The sequence below is a fragment of the Oncorhynchus gorbuscha genome, unplaced genomic scaffold (assembly GCF_021184085.1).
Source record: "Oncorhynchus gorbuscha isolate QuinsamMale2020 ecotype Even-year unplaced genomic scaffold, OgorEven_v1.0 Un_scaffold_2831, whole genome shotgun sequence".
Lineage (NCBI taxonomy): Eukaryota > Metazoa > Chordata > Actinopteri > Salmoniformes > Salmonidae > Oncorhynchus > Oncorhynchus gorbuscha.
Genome location: NW_025747232.1, coordinates 1 through 19,404, shown reverse-complemented (window position 1 = coordinate 19,404; position 19,404 = coordinate 1). Strand labels below are relative to the sequence as shown.

The 19,404-nt window shown below is 44.9% G+C and overlaps 1 protein-coding gene across 1 annotated transcript in view; it reads right to left on the bottom strand.

Moving 5' to 3' along the window:
• The window catches only part of LOC124026779 (protein unc-80 homolog), a gene marked incomplete at both ends in the record, with an annotated part of 63,553 nt that extends 44,569 nt beyond the window's left edge, over positions 1–18,984 (bottom strand). Inside the window, 7 exon segments of the mRNA XM_046339522.1 lie at positions 918–1,128; positions 1,501–1,635; positions 2,293–2,566; positions 17,275–17,420; positions 17,891–17,955; positions 18,367–18,490; positions 18,632–18,984. Of these exon segments, the coding sequence (XP_046195478.1) occupies positions 918–1,128; positions 1,501–1,635; positions 2,293–2,566; positions 17,275–17,420; positions 17,891–17,955; positions 18,367–18,490; positions 18,632–18,984 (1,308 nt within the window).
• Positions 18,985–19,404: the final 420 nt, after the last annotated feature.

Sequence of the window (19,404 nt, the reverse complement as noted above, 5' to 3'; positions counted from 1 at the left end):
TGTATGCTTGTTTATTCCATGTGTAACTCTGTGTTGTTGTTTCTGTCGCACTGCTTTGCTTTATGTTGGCCAGGTCGCAGTTGTAAATGAGAACTTGTTCTCAACTAGCCTACCTGGTGAAACATTTTTTTTTAACTCAGCTAATGAGAGTCAGGGGACTAACTCCTCTGACTCAGCTAATGAGAGCCAGGGGACTAACTCCTCTGACTCAGCTAATGAGAGCCAGGGGACTAACTCCTCTGACTCAGCTAATGAGAGCCAGGGGACTAACTCCTCTGACTCAGCTAATGAGAGTCAGGGGACTAACTCCTCTGACTCAGCTAATGAGAGTCAGGGGACTAACTCCTTTGACTCAGCTAATGAGAGCCAGGGGACTAACTCCTCTGACTCAGCTAATGAGAGCCAGGGGACTAACTCCTCTGACTCAGCTAATGAGAGCCAGGGGACTAACTCCTCTGACTCAGCTAATGAGAGCCAGGGGACTAACTCCTCTGACTCAGCTAATGAGAGCCAGGGGACTAACTCCTCTGACTCAGCTAACGAGAGCCAGTCATTTTCCCTGTACTTTTAAATTTCTATTGATATAAAATAGATATATCAATAGATGGATAGACGTGAATAGTACAATCTATTGATAGAGATAGAGATGATCTATCAGCAGAAAGACAGAGAGATAAAACAGTGAGTGAGAAGTGTTGGTCATATACAGACCTGGGTTCAAATACTATTCGAAATCATTTCAAATATTTTATCTGGGCTTGAGTTTGCCTGGTGCCATGGAACCAATAGAAAAGTTGCAAAGCTGCAAACCACGCCCATCGGGCACTTCAGGCAGGCTAAAGCAAGCGCTCAAACTAACGCTTAAACATGTTTCAAAGAATTTCAAAAAGTGTTTGAACCCAGATCTGGTATGGTACCCATGATGGTAGCCTGCCAGCCCCCGCGCTCCAGCGCCCGCCGGTCGTCGCCAGAGAAGCTGGCGAAGGAGAAGGTGGATCGGGTGGGGGACACATCCAGGTGGTCCTCGTGGAGCAGGAAGGGCACCCCCATGCGGCGCTGGCGCTTCTTGCCCGTGTGGTGGAACGGGATGGAGCCCTTACGCTCACGGTCCTCCCGCCGGTTCTTGAACTGTACCACGGTCGGTAGGAGGAGACACAAGACAAACACATTCATTCTAAATGTTCTAACTACAGCAGGGCTTTATTTCCACCTAGCAAGAGTCAGCTGCGTATAATGGTACATTGAGAGGTCGAAACATATTAAAAGGTCAAATGAATAAAAGGGAGAGAAAATGTCGGCCAAATGTTTGAAATGATTTACAAAGACAAAGAAGACAATGATAGTTGTGAGGAGAGGGCCCAATACCCAGAGAGAGAGAGAGAGAGAGAGAAAGACAGAGACAGAGAAAAAAGGAGAGAGAGAGAAACAGAGAGACTAATAGAAAAATAATATAATAAAGCCAGATTTGAGAAGTTGTACGTGTATCTCCATGCATCTCACCTTTTTAAAGAGGTTCATCCCCAGGTCAGAGGAAAGGTCGGGTACAGCCTGTCTGCGCAGGTTGGTCAGGGACACCTTAGAGAAGGTCTCTGAGCTGAGGGACTTTTCCTCCTCATTGCATTTCAGACTCATGTCCTTATATGGGCAGAGAGCACAGGGGTCAAGAGTGAATGACAGGTGTCAATCAGAGATATAGTGTAGCAATAGGACGTTTTACTGCATAGAGACAGTCAACATTGTTCATATACAGTATTTAAGATGGCATAACTATGGGAAAACCTGAACCACTTGATAATACTGTAATAAGAGCTACTATATAAGGCATTATACTATATAGGGATTATAAACTGGGTGGTTCAAGTCCTGAATGCTGATTGGCTGAAAGCCGTGGTATATCAGACCGTATACCAGGGATATGACTAAACATTTGTTTTTACTGGTCTAATTACGTTGGTAACCAGTTTATAATAGCAATAAGGCACCGCAAGGGTTTGTGGTATATGGCCAATATAACACGGCGAAGGGCTGTATCCAGGCACTTCACGTTGTGTCATCCATAAGAACAGCCCATAGCCGTGGTATATTGGCCATACACCACACCCCCGCGGGCCATATTGCTTAATTATACTATACTATATAGGGCATTTAACTGTTGTATCACTACAAATACTACTACTTATACTAGTACTAGTATTACCTGTGTCTTATGGCTTTACAGTACTGTAGTTATAACACCATATAATACTGTAGTATTAACTAATGATTGACATAAACACAATGGTTATAACCCACCTGAGTCTTATGGGTGTTGACGAGAGAGGGGGCGGTGGCCACCATGGAGCTGCTGCGAGGGCGGGGCAGGGGCGGGACCAGTGGCTCCGGCGGGCGTTCCGGGTGCTCCTCCAGGATCTGACGCAGGCGCTGCAGGTAGAACATGAGGGCCCAGTGCACCCCCTCCTCTGTCCAGTGGGGCTGCAGCAGGCAGCGCAGGACTGCCACGTCAAAGTAGGTGGCGTAGCGGGCACGCTGGGCCAGGGAGACGGAGATGCCCGCTGGGGCAGAGGTCCTGGGGGAGACAAGTACAGGGAGAGAGGGAGGGGGAGGGGAGACAAGGTATAGGGAGAGAGAGAGGGGAGAAAGGGAGGGGAGAGAGAGAGAGGGTGGGAGGAAGTTAGTGACATGAATCTGTAAAGCCCTTTTGATATCAGCAGTTATCACAATGTGCCTTACAGTAACCCGGCCTGGACCCGGCCCGGACCCGGCCTAGACCCGGCCTTTTGCAAATAGTTGTTAAAGGCAGGACTTATTACTGTAGTTTATGATTTGTAAACAGCCTGAGCTCAAATGATCAAATCAGCACCTCAAAAAAAAACTAGATTGATGTCTGATATTATGTTCTAGCTCTGCAAAGAACAATCTGTAAATCTCTGACTGAAATCACTTGCATCTGCCTCAAATGAAATTACCAGTCCCCATCATTTCCTGCCACGTTCATCACTTACAGTGTGTTCAGAATTTATTCAGACCCCTTGACTTTTTCCACATTTTGTTACGTTACAGCCATATTCTAAAATTGATTTAATTGTTTTTTTACCTCATCAATCTAAACACAATACCCCTTGATGACAAGCAAAAACAGGGTTTTAGAAATGTTTGCAAATGTATAAAAAATTTAAAAGTGGAAATATGACATTTACATAATTAATTATTCAGCCCCTTTACTCAGTACTTTGTTGAAGCAGCCTGGAGTATGATGCTACAAGCTCGGCACACCTGTATTTGGGTAACTGTAACGTATGGACAGTTATTCTAACATGGTCAATGTGCACATTAGAATTCGGTAAGGACCACACATCATTGCATCCTCGACTTGCATGTTCTGTTACTATGAATTACCACATTCTAAATGTGATTTCTGTCATTCTGAGCACCGTGGGTAAACACCCTAGTCATGCTACGCACCCATATGGGGCCGGTCAATTGATCAAATGTCTGGTAAATTAAAATGTTAGTGGTAACCCTGAGACACACACACACACACACACACACACACACACACACACACACACACACACACACACACACACACACACACACACACACACACACACACACACACACACACACACACACACACACACACACACACACACACACACACACACACACACATCTTCGGCCTGTTAAGATAGAGATCTACGGTGAAATCTATTGTATAGAACAGAACAGGCTCTCGGTCGCTCTCCTCTGTCCCTTCCTCCCCCAGGGTTCCTCCATGACCAAGCAGCTTGGTACTCAGGCCTACCTGGAGCGATCACCTCAGAGAACAGTATCTACAGTGGTCTGTATCTGGGGAGTTTCTCCCATTGTTCTCTACAGATCCTCTCAAGCTCTGTCAGGTTGGATGGGGAGCGACGCTGCACAGCTATTTTCAGGTCTCTCCAGAGATGTTCGATCGGGTTCAAGTCTGGGCTCTGGCTGGGTCACTCAAGGACATTCAGAGACTTGCCCCGATGCCACTCCTGCGTTGTCTTCACTGTGTGTTAGGGTCGTTGTCCAGTTGGAAGGTGAACCTTCGCCCCAGTCTGAGGTCCGGAGCGCTCTGGTTTTCATCAAGGATCTCTCTGTAGTTCGCTCTGTTCATCTTTCCCTTGATCCTGACTAGTCTCCCAGTCCCTGCAGCTGAAAAACATCCCCAGAAGTGACGCTTGGCATTCAGGTTCTCCCATCTCCACAGAGGAACTCTGGAGCTCTGCCAGAGTGACCATCAGGTTCTTGGTCACCTCCCTGACCAAGGCACTTCTCCCCCGATTGCTCAGTTTGGCGAGGTGGCCAGCTCTAGGAAGTCTTGTTGGTTGCAAACTTCTTCCATTTAAGAATGATGGAGGCCACTGTGTTCTTGGGGATCTTCAATGCTGCAGATATTTTTTGGTACCCTCCCCCAGATCTGTGACTCGACACAATCCTGTCTCAGAGCTCTACGGACAATTCCTTCAAACTTCAGCCCTGTATTATGTGTTAAACAACAAGGCCCTGTATTATGTGATAAACAACAAGGCCCTGTAGCATGTGTTAAACAACAAGGCCCTGTATTATGTGTTAAACAACAAGGCCCTGTAGCATGTGTTAAACAACAAGGCCCTGTAGCATGTGTTAAACAACAAGGCCCTGTAGCATGTGTTAAACAACAAGGTCCTGTAGCATGTGTTAAACAACAAGGCCCTGTAGCATGTGTTAAACAACAAGGCCCTGTAGCATGTGTTAAACAACAAGGCCCTGTAGCATGTGTTAAACAACAAGGCCCTGTAGCATGTGTTAAACAACAAGGCCCTGTATTATGTGTTAAATAACAAGGCCCTGTAGCATGTGATAAACAACAAGGCCCTGTATTATGTGTTAAACAACAAGGCCCTGTATTATGTGTTAAATAACAAGGCCCTGCAGCATGTGTTAAATAACAAGGCCCTGCAGCATGTGTTAAACAACAAGGCCCTGTAGCATGTGTTAAACAACAAGGCCCTGTAGCATGTGTTAAACAACAAGGCCCTGTATTATGTGTTAAACAACAAGGCCCTGTAGCATGTGTTAAACAACAAGGCCCTGTATTATGTGTTAAACAACAAGGCCCTGTAGCATGTGTTAAACAACAAGGCCCTGTAGCATGTGTTAAACAACAAGGCCATGTAGCATGTGTTAAACAACAAGGCCCTGTATTATGTGTTAAATAACAAGGCCCTGCAGCATGTGTTAAACAACAAGGCCCTGTAGCATGTGTTAAACAACAAGGCCATGTAGCATGTGTTAAACAACAAGGCCCTGTATTATGTGTTAAACAACAAGGCCCTGTAGCATGTGTTAAACAACAAGGCCCTGTAGCATGTGCTAAACAACAAGGCCCTGTAGCATGTGTTAAACAACAAGGCCCTGTATTATGTGTTAAACAACAAGGCCCTGTAGCATGTGTTAAACAACAAGGCCCTGTATTATGTGTTAAACAACAAGGCCCTGTAGCATGTGATAAACAACAAGGCCCTGTATTATGTGTTAAATAACAAGGCCCTGCAGTATGTGTTAAACAACAAGGCCCTGTATTATGTGTTAAACAACAAGGCCCTGTGTTATGTGTTAAACAACAAGGCCCTGTATTATGTGTTAAACAACAAGGCCCTGTATTATGTGTTAAACAACAAGGCCCTGTAGCATGTGTTAAACAACAAGGCCCTGTAGCATGTGATAAACAACAAGGCCCTGTAGCATTTGTTAAATAACAAGGCCCTGCAGCATGTGTTAAACAACAAGGCCCTGTAGCATGTGTTAAACAACAAGGCCATGTAGCATGTGCTAAATAACAAGGCCCTGCAGCATGTGTTAAACAACAAGGCCCTGTAGCATGTGTTAAATAACAAGGCCCTGTAGCATGTGTTAAACAACAAGGCCCTGCAGCATGTGTTAAACAACAAGGCCCTGTAGCATGTGTTAAACAACAAGGCCCTGTAGCATGTGTTAAATAACAAGGCCCTGCAGCATGTGTTAAACAACAAGGCCCTGTATTATGTGTTAAACAACAAGGCCCTGTATTATGTGTTAAACAACAAGGCCCTGTATTATGTGTTAAACAACAAGGCCCTGTATTATGTGTTAAACAACAAGGCCTTGTAGCATGTGTTAAACAACAAGGCCCTGTATTATGTGTTAAACAACAAGGCCTTGTAGCATGTGTTAAACAACAAGGCCCTGTAGCATGTGATAAACAACAAGGCCCTGTAGCATGTGATAAACAACAAGGCCCTGTAGCATGTGATAAACAACAAGGCCCTGTAGCATGTGTTAAACAACAAGGCCCTGTAGCATGTGATAAACAACAAGGCCCTGTAGCATGTGTTAAACAACAAGGCCCTGTAGCATGTGATAAACAACAAGGCCCTGTAGCATGTGATAAACAACAAGGCCCTGTAGCATGTGATAAACAACAAGGCCCTGTAGCATGTGTTAAACAACAAGGCCCTGTAGCATGTGATAAACAACAAGGCCCTGTAGCATGTGATAAACAACAAGGCCCTGTAGCATGTGCTAAACAACAAGGCCTTGTAGCATGTGTTAAACAACAAGGCCCTGTAGCATGTGATAAACAACAAGGCCATGTAGCATGTGCTAAACAACAAGGCCCTGTAGCATGTGCTAAACAACAAGGCCTTGTAGCATGTGTTAAACAACAAGGCCATGTAGCATGTGTTAAACAACAAGGCCCTGTAGCATGTGTTAAACAACAAGGCCCTGTAGCATGTGTTAAATAACAAGGCCCTGTATTATGTGTTAAATAACAAGGCCCTGTAGCATGTGTTAAATAACAAGGCCCTGTAGCATGTGATAAACAACAAGGCCCTGTAGCATGTGTTAAACAACAAGGCCCTGTAGCATGTGTTAAACAACAAGGCCCTGTAGCATGTGATAAACAACAAGGCCCTGTATTATGTGTTAAATAACAAGGCCCTGCAGCATGTGTTAAACAACAAGGCCCTGTATTATGTGTTAAACAACAAGGCCCTGTATTATGTGTTAAACAACAAGGCCCTGTATTATGTGTTAAACAACAAGGCCCTGTATTATGTGTTAAACAACAAGGCCCTGTAGCATGTGTTAAACAACAAGGCCCTGTAGCATGTGATAAAAAACAAGGCCCTGTAGCATGTGTTAAATAACAAGGCCCTGCAGCATGTGTTAAACAACAAGGCCCTGTAGCATGTGTTAAACAACAAGGCCATGTAGCATGTGCTAAATAACAAGGCCCTGCAGCATGTGTTAAACAACAAGGCCCTGTAGCATGTGTTAAATAACAAGGCCCTGTAGCATGTGTTAAACAACAAGGCCCTGCAGCATGTGTTAAACAACAAGGCCCTGTAGCATGTGTTAAACAACAAGGCCCTGTAGCATGTGTTAAATAACAAGGCCCTGCAGCATGTGTTAAACAACAAGGCCCTGTATTATGTGTTAAACAACAAGGCCCTGTATTATGTGTTAAACAACAAGGCCCTGTATTATGTGTTAAACAACAAGGCCTTGTAGCATGTGTTAAACAACAAGGCCCTGTATTATGTGTTAAACAACAAGGCCTTGTAGCATGTGTTAAACAACAAGGCCCTGTAGCATGTGATAAACAACAAGGCCCTGTAGCATGTGATAAACAACAAGGCCCTGTAGCATGTGATAAACAACAAGGCCCTGTAGCATGTGTTAAACAACAAGGCCCTGTAGCATGTGATAAACAACAAGGCCCTGTAGCATGTGTTAAACAACAAGGCCCTGTAGCATGTGATAAACAACAAGGCCCTGTAGCATGTGATAAACAACAAGGCCCTGTAGCATGTGATAAACAACAAGGCCCTGTAGCATGTGTTAAACAACAAGGCCCTGTAGCATGTGATAAACAACAAGGCCCTGTAGCATGTGATAAACAACAAGGCCCTGTAGCATGTGCTAAACAACAAGGCCTTGTAGCATGTGTTAAACAACAAGGCCCTGTAGCATGTGATAAACAACAAGGCCATGTAGCATGTGCTAAACAACAAGGCCCTGTAGCATGTGCTAAACAACAAGGCCTTGTAGCATGTGTTAAACAACAAGGCCATGTAGCATGTGTTAAACAACAAGGCCCTGTAGCATGTGTTAAACAACAAGGCCCTGTAGCATGTGTTAAATAACAAGGCCCTGTATTATGTGTTAAATAACAAGGCCCTGTAGCATGTGTTAAATAACAAGGCCCTGTAGCATGTGTTAAACAACAAGGCCTTGCAGCATGTGTTAAACAACAAGGCCCTGTAGCATGTGTTAAACAACAAGGCCCTGTATTATGTGTTAAATAACAAGGCCCTGTAGCATGTGTTAAACAACAAGGCCCTGTAGCATGTGTTAAATAACAAGGCCCTGCAGCATGTGTTTCTGTGGAGATTTAGAGAATGGATTTTCAGCCTACGTGAGCCCACTATCAATAAGACTTTAGCTCAGCAGCCGAGATGAAGGTCACTGGCTGGTGGCTCATATTTATTAAGTCACACTGTAGAAAAACAGTTTACAATGATACACGAAACTAGCTTTTCTTATTGGACATGCTCAGGGAGCCCCTCCTTGTTTCAATCTATCTTGGTTATGTTTGATGCCTTATGAATACAGCCCTGGTGCATGGCAAAGGAGCCGATATACAGGGCTACACCGCACCACAACAATAGAATGAGATTTATACTGTAGTGAAAGCAGAGAGAGGGAGGAGGGAGGGAGGGTGAAGCATTTCATCTTAGCTGTACTATTAAACTGAGTCGGGTTGAGACGGTCAATACTAGAAGAATCAATGTCAGAGTACAGGATGCGGGAGCAGTATCGTGTTACACTGTCTAAATGACACACACACACTCAAAGCTTTCGGTTGGTGTTGTGGAGAGGTTGCTGTGGCGACTGAGTGACGTACATACACCCACCCCCAGGAGAGACACTGCCCAACCTGGACTCCCTCCATTGCAGCAGGGGTTGCCATGGAAACTGCATCAGCATCGCATCACAGTGGAAAGGGGTGATTGGAGTGCATGGCAACACCGGAGCTGTACGTCAGCGGTATTAATCAGGGAGAGAGCTTATTTAGAATCACAGCTGGAAGTCCTATAAATGTGAATCTCATGAAGAAAGATGGATCGTTTCACTCTGCTGTCACACTGCATTAAGGTGAGGATGGCTGGGAGACATCTCTCTCATTCTCCATACCCAATATCCACATTAAATCAACCAGGGGTGGACTGGCCATATGGCATTTTGGGCAAATGCAAGATGGGCTGGTCGATTTTTAGCCCAGGGGGCCTCAAGAAAAAAAAATGGGCCGATATGGGGGCCTCAAGGAAAAACATTGTCCGGTGTGTTAGAAATGACAGGGCCGATTTCTGGTCCCAGTCCGCCCCTGATGGAACCTATGATTGAATATGTTGTATTACTGAATTCAAACACCATAGAGATCCTATTAAATTACTAGAGGGGTGATGTCATAAACCCTAAAAGTTTCAGAATGGGGTGAAAATGGCAGCCATATTGGACAGGGAGAAATCCCACCCAGTCTAATGTGAATGAATGGCAGCCATATTGGACAGGGAGAAATCCCACCCAGTCTAATGTGAATGAATGGCAGCCATATTGGACAGGGAGAAATCCCACCCAGTCTAATGTGAATGAATGGCAGCCATATTGGACAGGGAGAAATCCCACCCAGTCTAATGTGAATGAATGGCAGCCATATTGGACAGGGAGAAATCCCACCCAGTCTAATGTGAATGAATGGCAGCCATATTGGACAGGGAGAAATCCCACCCAGTCTAATGTGAATGAATGGCAGTAGAGACATAATCCTGATTTTACTGATGGAGGAGAATAAAAGTAAGGCATGTGATACATCACAAATTGTGTACCAGAATTATTGTCAACCTAAAATATTGTTATATAATTAGAAAGAAATAAAATATATGTAAACAGACCATACATGTCTAAATGTTTCCTTTCCTGGAAAGCTGAGAATGCTGTTATATGATACAATATCAGAATGTGTTGTATTTACAACTTGTCTGAGTCCTATCATCAACTGATGCAGCCAGTGTGGCTGTGGATTGACTGCATTGTTTGAATGGAATGTTGGCATATTAGCATTTAATTTGAAACATTCATGGAATCATTCATCTAAACTGTCTGGCTATCTAGCTAACAAACAAACAGTGCAGATAAATTCTTCAAATTCATTATTTTACACAAACACAATATCTTATCACATCACTAGCAAACCATGGTTGAACAACTCCCTGACCAAAATGGCTGACCTTAATCCCATCATAAGAAGGTTCATGACAATTCTAGTATTCTAATTTCTAATTCTAAGGCATACTTCAGGGATAATGTCAGAGAAGCAGATGTTTGGAGGATATATTGGCATGGGTGTTATTAGGCCCGAGACGTGACCCAGTTGATAAGTATTTTTGTTTTGTATCTATGGACGCGACCCAATCATTCAATCTCAATGTTCTATTGCCATACTGGCTGGCAACGTTCTCATCCCTTGCTTGCTAGCTAAACAACTATGGCTAACTTACAGTCAGGTCAAACATTGCAGTCAGAATAACAGAAAAGTAGCTGCATTTGCATTTGTTTAAGCTGTTTTCTACTTAAATGTATTTAGATACCGTCGTAAGAATGAGCTACTGATGCAAGATTTCTTCTGGCATAGAACATGTGCTCTCTTGTCAGGACACTGTTGTTCAGGGAAGCTAGCCAACAACACAGCTAACACATTCACTTCAAACTGAAGTTGGAAAGAGACACTGCTGTTCAGGGAAGCTAGCCAACAACACAGCTAACACATTCACTTCAAACTGAAGTTGGAAAGAGACACTGCTGTTCAGGGAAGCTAGCCAACAACACAGCTAACACATTCACTTCAAACTGAAGTTGGAAGGAGACACTGCTGTTCAGGGAAGCTAGCCAACAACACAGCTAACACATTCACTTCAAACTGAAGTTGGAAAGAGACACTGCTGTTCAGGGAAGCTAGCCAACAACACAGCTAACACATTCACTTCAAACTGAAGTTGGAAGGAGACACTGCTGTTCAGGGAAGCTAGCCAACAACACAGCTTACACATCCACTTCAAACTGAAGTTGGAAAGAGACACTGCTGTTCAGGGAAGCTAGCCAACAACACAGCTAACACATTCACTTCAAACTGAAGTTGGAAAGAGACACTGCTGTTCAGGGAAGCTAGCCAACAACACAGCTAACACATTCACTTCAAACTGAAGTTGGAAGGAGACACTGCTGTTCAGGGAAGCTAGCCAACAACACAGCTTACACATCCACTTCAAACTGAAGTTGGAAAGAGACACTGCTGTTCAGGGAAGCTAGCCAACAACACAGCTAACACATTCACTTCAAACTGAAGTTGGAAGGAGACACTGCTGTTCAGGGAAGCTAGCCAACAACACAGCTAACACATTCACTTCAAACTGAAGTTGGAAGGAGACACTGCTGTTCAGGGAAGCTAGCCAACAACACAGCTTACACATTCACTTCAAACTGAAGTTGGAAAGCCTGCAAACTAGCTGCATTTAGATTCATTTGACATGTATTTGCATATATCCATAAAAATGATACCAGCAGATTCATGATTTCGACTAGTTGAGAAAGGCTGCCTGCCTGTCTGTCTCATCCCTACTCCTGACCCCTACACGTTCATTACTGTGAGACAGCTGGAGATGTCAGGGAGACAGACCGCAGGTTTTATACAAATCTCCGCTATTGAAAACCAATTGCTAGTCTATGCCTATTACAGTGGAGATCATGTTTATACATTGTCTGGCTGGGCTAATGAGACAGTGGATTGCTCGGTCAGATGGAACAGAGTAAATAGGCATTTTAACGTCATAGATTTAGCTGGTGGTAACTTGCGGAATAGACACCGGCTTGAATGCTCTTTTAACCAATCAGCTTCCAGTATTAGACCAACCTGTTGTATAAACTCTTATATTCAACACTCACAGTTTTACCCTAAAATGAATTCATCATTAACTTGATGCATGCCAAATCATTTAAATCCAAATTGTTATTCTTCCCCTAAGCGGGCACAGGTTGGGCACTGGGTCTGAGGGTCAGGTTGGGCAGTGGGTCTGAGGGTCAGCTTGGGCAGTGGGTCTGAGGGTCAGGTTGGGCACTGGGTCTGAGGGTCAGGTTGGGCACTGGGCCTGAGGGTCAGGTTGGGCAGTGGGTCTGAGGGTCAGGTTGGGCACTGGGTCTGAGGGTCAGGTTGGGCACTGGGCCTGAGGGTCAGGTTGGGCAGTGGGTCTGAGGGTCAGGTTGGGCAGTGGGTCTGAGGGTCAGCTTGGGCAGTGGGTCTGAGGGTCAGGTTGGGCACTGGGTCTGAGGGTCAGGTTGGGCAGTGGGTCTGAGGGTCAGCTTGGGCAGTGGGTCTGAGGGTCAGCATGGGCAGTGGGTCTGAGGGTCAAATTGGGCAGTGGGTCTGAGGGTCAGCATGGGCAGTGGGTCTGAGGGTCAAATTGGGCACTGGGCCTGAGGGTCAGGTTGGGCAGTGGGCAGATCGATGTCTATCCATTATGTGCCTGCCTGATGCTCTGGGCCAAGGTACAGAGTTGGAGACTGGAAGTGCCAGCATTAGACACACACACACACACACACACTGGCAGTGCCAGCATCAGACATGCACACACACACACACACACACTGGCAGTGCGGGCATCAGACATGCACACACACACACTGGCAGTGCCAGCATCAGACATGCACACACACTGGCAGTGCCAGCATCAGACATGCACACACACACACTGGCAGTGCCAGCATCAGACATGCACACACACACTGGCAGTGCCAGCATCAGACATGCACACACACACTGGCAGTGCCAGCATCAGACATGCACACGCACACTGGCAGTGCCAGCATCAGACATGCACACACACACTGGCAGTGCCAGCATCAGACATGCACACACACACTGGCAGTGCCAGCATTAGACATGCACCATGTGTGTTTAGCATCAATACATTTACATTTACATTTAAGTCATTTAGCAGACGCTCTTATCCAGAGCGACTTACAAATTGGGTAAAGTGTCTCATTGGTAAGAGCAGGCAGACAGGGAGAGACAGATCTGTTTCAGTCTCTGTCTATATCTGGTGTCTGCCTGGGAGGCTGAGAGGAACAAGTTGTAACTCATTATACTGATCATAATACACAAGGGATGGAGTGGAACCTCTGAATGAGCGCTCGTGTGTGTGTGTGTGTGTGTGTGTGTGTGTGTGTGTGTGTGTGTGTGTGTGTGTGTGTGTGTGTGTGTGTGTGTGTGTGTGTGTGTGTGTGTGTGTGTGTGTGTGTGTGTGTGTGTGTGTGTGTGACTGAGCCATACTAAGCTATGAGGAACAGGTGAAGCTGCAGGCTACATTATATAACATTAAACTAGATGAATGCAGCCAGTTTGTTCTTTCTAGACTGCTATAAGGTCAACATGTACTAGTCCTGTATAATAGTAACAGTCAGTCAGGCTACTATACTGGACAGCAATGCCTTCACCTTCATACAACACCATATGCATGTGACATGACAGTTCCATTAAAGGGGCAATCTGGGATTCATACAACACCATATGCATGTGACATGACAGTTCCATTAAAGGGGCAATCTGGGATTCATACAACACCATATGCATGTGACATGACAGTTCCATTAAAGGGGCAATCTGGGATTCATACAACATCATATGCATGTGACATGACAGTTCCATTAAAGGGGCAATCTGGGATTCATACAACACCATATGCATGTGACATGACAGTTCCATTAAAGGGGCAATCTGGGATTCATACAACATCATATGCATGTGACATGACAGTTCTATTAAAGGGGCAATCTGGGATTCATACAACACCATATGCATGTGACATGACAGTTCCATTAAAGGGGCAATCTGGGATTCATACAACACCATATGCATGTGACATGACAGTTCCATTAAAGGGGCAATCTGGGATTCATACAACACCATATGCATGTGACATGACAGTTCCATTAAAGGGGCAATCTGGGATTCATACAACATCATATGCATGTGACATGACAGTTCCATTAAAGGGGCAATCTGGGATTCATACAACATCATATGCATGTGACATGACAGTTCCATTAAAGGGGCAATCTGGGATTCATACAACATCATATGCATGTGACATGACAGTTCCATTAAAGGGGCAATCTGGGATTCATACAACACCATATGCATGTGACATGACAGTTCCATTAAAGGGGCAATCTGGGATTCATACAACACCATATGCATGTGACATGACAGTTCCATTAAAGGGGCAATCTGGGATTCATACAACACCATATGCATGTAACATGACAGTTCCATTAAAGGGGCAATCTGGGATTCATACAACACCATATGCATGTGACATGACAGTTCCATTAAAGGGGCAATCTGGGATTCATACAACACCATATGCATGTAACATGACAGTTCCATTAAAGGGGCAATCTGGGATTCATACAACATCATATGCATGTGACATGACAGTTCCATTAAAGGGGCAATCTGGGATTCATACAACACCATATGCATGTAACATGACAGTTCCATTAAAGGGGCAATCTGGGATTCATACAACACCATATGCATGTAACATGACAGTTCCATTAAAGGGGCAATCTGGGATTCATACAACACCATATGCATGTGACATGACAGTTCCATTAAAGGGGCAATCTGGGATTCATACAACACCATATGCATGTGACATGACAGTTCCATTAAAGGGGCAATCTGGGATTCATACAACACCATATGCATGTGACATGACAGTTCCATTAAAGGGGCAATCTGGGATTCATACAACACCATATGCATGTGACATGACAGTTCCATTAAAGGGGCAATCTGGGATTCATACAACACCATATGCATGTGACATGACAGTTCCATTAAAGGGGCAATCTGGGATTCATACAACACCATATGCATGTGACATGACAGTTCCATTAAAGGGGCAATCTGGGATTCATACAACACCATATGCATGTGACATGACAGTTCCATTAAAGGGCAATCTGGGATTCATACAACACCATATGCATGTGACATGACAGTTCCATTAAAGGGCAATCTGGGATTCATACAACACCATATGCATGTGACATGACAGTTCCATTAAAGGGGCAATCTGGGATTCATACAACACCATATGCATGTGACATGACAGTTCCATTAAAGGGGCAATCTGGGATTCATACAACACCATATGCATGTAACATGACAGTTCCATTAAAGGGGCAATCTGGGATTCATACAACACCATATGCATGTGACATGACAGTTCCATTAAAGGGGCAATCTGGGATTCATACAACACCATATGCATGTGACATGACAGTTCCATTAAAGGAGCAATCTGGGATTCATACAACACCATATGCATGTGACATGACAGTTCCATTAAAGGGGCAATCTGGGATTCATACAACAAATACAGTGGCAAGAAAAAGTATGTGAACCCTTCGGAATTATTTTCTGCAGAAATTGGTCATAAAATCAGATCTGATCTTCATCTAAATCACAAGAGACAAACACAGTCTGTGTCAGGATTCTCACTCCGGAGAGCCGGGTTCGTAACCGGGTCCTGACAGTCTGCTTAAACTAATAACATACAACTTATTGTATTTCTCTTGTCTATATTGAAGACATCATTTAAACATTCACAGTGTAGGTTGGAAAAAGTATGTGAACCCCTAGGTTAAGGACTTCTCCAAAAGCTCATTGGAGTCAGGAGTCAGCTAACCTGGAGTCCAATCAATGAGACGAGATTGGAGATGTTGGTTAGAGCTGCCCTGCCCCATAAAAACCACTCACAAAAATATGAGTTTGCAATTCACAAGAAGCATTGCCTGATGTGAACCATGCCTTGAACAAAATAGATCTCAGAAGACCCAGGGTTAAGAATTGTTGACTTGCATAAAGCTGGAAAGGGTTACAAAAGTATCTCTAAAGGCCTTGATGTGCATCAGTCCACGGTATGACAAATTGTCTGTAAATGGAGAAAGTTCATCACTGTTGATACTCTCCCTAGGAGTGGCCGTCGTGCAAAGATGACTGCAGGAGCACAGAGCAGAATGTTCAATGAGGTTAAGAAGAATCCTAGAGTGTCAGCTAAAGACAAAGAAATCTCTGGAACATTCTAACATCTCTGTTGACGAGTCGACGAAACATAAAACACTAAACAAGAATGATGTTCATGGGAGGACGGATGAAGACACTGCTGTTCAAAAAAACATTGCTGCACGTCTGAAGTTCGCAAAATAGCATCTGGATGTTCCACAGCGCTACTGGCAAAATATTCTGTGGACAGATTCAACTAAAGTTGAGTTGTTTGGAAGGAACACTATGTGTGGAGAAAAAAAGGCAAAGCACACCAACACCAAAACCTCATCCCAGCTGTAAAGTCTGGTGGAGGGAGTATCATGGTTTGGAGCTGCTTTTCTGCCTCAGGGCCTGGACAGCTTGCTATCATCAAGTTTATCAAGACATTTTGCAGGAGAATGAAAGGCTGTCTGTCAAGTGAAGCTCAACAGAAGTTGGGTGATGCAACAGGACAACGACCCAAAACACAGAAGAAAATCAACAACAGAATGGCTTCAACAGAAGAAAATAGGCCTTCTGGAGAGGCCCAGTCAGAGTCCTGACCTCAACCTGAGTGGCCCAGTCAGAGTCCTGACCTCAACCCGATTGAGATGCTGTGAAATGACCTCAAGAGAGCGGTTCACACCAGATATCACAAGAATATTGCTGAACTGAACCAGTTTTGTAAAGAGGAATGGTCCAAACTTCCTCCTGACCGTTGTGCAGGTCTGATCCGCAACTACAGAAAATGTTTGGTTGAGATTATTGCTGCCAAAGTAGGGTCAAGCAGTTATTAAAACCAAGGGTTCGCATACTTCTCCCACCCTGCACTGTGAATGTTTACACGGTGTGTTCAATAAGACTGTGTTTGTCTATTGTTGTGACTTAGATGAAGATCAGATCACATTTTATGACCAGTTTATGTAGAAGTCCAGGTAATTCCAAAAGACATTCATTTCTTGCCACTGTATCTGTACCAATCCCTTTAATGTCTCCTTACTGTTCACATTTTCCATGTATCATATGTCGTGGTTGTGTATTTTGTATGAACTGCACAGTTCATAACGGCTTACTTCTTCTTGGCGATCCCTTTGTCGAGTGGAGCCTGTCGCGTTGACGGCCCACCTCTTTCCACTGAGTTGCCGCGGCGACAGCTCTGCTCTCCAGCCCCGGGGGAGGATGAATCTGATTGGGCCGTTTCACAGACCACCTGGAAACCCTGCAGACAGAGCAAATAAGAGTCTGTCAGTCAAGAGGCTTCTAGTCTCTTCTAATCAGATGCTACGCACAAGCGCGCACGCACGCACGCACGCACGCACGCACACACACACACACACACACACACACACACACACACACACACACAGATCATACCAGCAAGGGACATTTTTTTAAACCTTTATTTAACTAGGCAAGTCAGTTAAGAATAAATTATTATTTACAATGACAGCCTACCCCGGCCAAACCAGGACAACGCTGAGCCAATTGTGCACCGTCCTATGGGACTCCCAATCATGGCTGTGATACAGCCTGGATTCGAACCAGAGACTGTAGTGACACACTGAGATGCAGTGCCTTAGACCTCTGCGCCACTCAGAAGTGATAACAATATTAGCAGAGGCCCTGGGGGGAGGGAGGGGCTGGAGGAGGGGTACAGCTGTCACACTGCTGCCTGAGATGAACACTCACCATGGGGCCTTGGTTTCTGGACCCACAGGGGCTACACTGGTTGTTCACCGGGGAGTTCCTCTTGGCTGTTGACAAAACAGGTGGTAGCTTACAGAGTAGAATCTAACAGAATAGAATCTAATAGAATAGAATCTAACAGAATAGAATCTAATAGAATAGAATCTAACAGAATAGAATCTAATAGAATAGAATAGAATGCACTCTTAGTAAAAAGGATTCCAAAAGGGTTCTTTGGCTGTCCCCATAAGAGGTCCTTTTGAAGAAACCTTTTCGGTTCCAGGAACCCTCTATGGAAAGGGCAGAAGATCCCTTTTAAGGTCTAGACTCTATGTAGAATAGACTAAAATATCACTTTTGTTACTATGGTATTTGGTTTGGATATTACTAATGTCTCATGTAAAACAGCAGAGTAGAACTCATATGATTCCATAGAGTCAGTACTACATGCTTTCTTTGGTGTCCTCTGGGTGTCTCACCTGTCACAATGTTCCTCACAGGCTTGATGAGGGCAGAGAAGGCGGGGACGTCAGGTTGCCGGTGCTCCCACATTGGCTGCCATATGATGAGACCACTGGCCAATCGGAAAGTCAGATCAGACTCCTAGACAACACAGCGAAAAAGTTTACATACAGACACACAGACACACACCAAAGCATTCCCAGAGCCATGAAACACAACCACAGCATCTATCCACACAGATCAATAGGCGGTAGTCCAGCAGGAAGGATGAATCAGAGGTACCTTGATGCGGTGAATGAGGGGAGCAAAGAGGAAGACAAACAGCTCCACAGTGGCCATGCTCTTGTGGAAGAGCTTGGTGCGGGCGTGTTCATCCTCCTCCAGGGACCCGCTACAGCGTGGCGCTCCTGACCCAGAACCGGTGCCTGATCCTGGGCCACCTTGGCCACCTCTGGCTGGCGGGGAACCCTGGTTCCCAATCCCCATTGGCTGGAGGAAGGCTGAGCTGCTGCTGCCTCCCGACCATCCGTGGCCCAGGCTGGGCTCCTGGTTGCACTCCTGGGCCGCCTCCAGTAGCATCCAGTGAAGGGTATGGAGCAGCTTGGTCTCCGCCACGCCCAGCTTGTCCTGGTGACCTGGGGTTAGAGGGGGGTTAGGGGTGAGGGGTCAGAGCAGGGGTGTCAAACATATGGCCTGTTCAATGCGGCCCACTGGTGGTTTGATCACAGAGGCCCTAAACCCAGAGGCCCAACATTGCAATACTTCCGGGAATGCTTTGTGGAGCACAGAATCCGCTTAATTACTTAATAAAACCAAATCGAAACTGTGTAGAAATTATAATGGTCCGACATTTACAGTCTCTTCACTCTGTCCAGGTTGATAACAGTCATCTATAGTCTCTTCACTCTGTCTTAACAGTCATCTGTCTGTCCAGCATGATAACAGTCATCTATAGTCACTCTGTCTTTACTCTGTCCAGCTTGATAACAGTCATCTATAGTCTCTACACTCTGTCCAGCTTGATAACAGTCATCTATAGTCTCTTCACTCTGTCC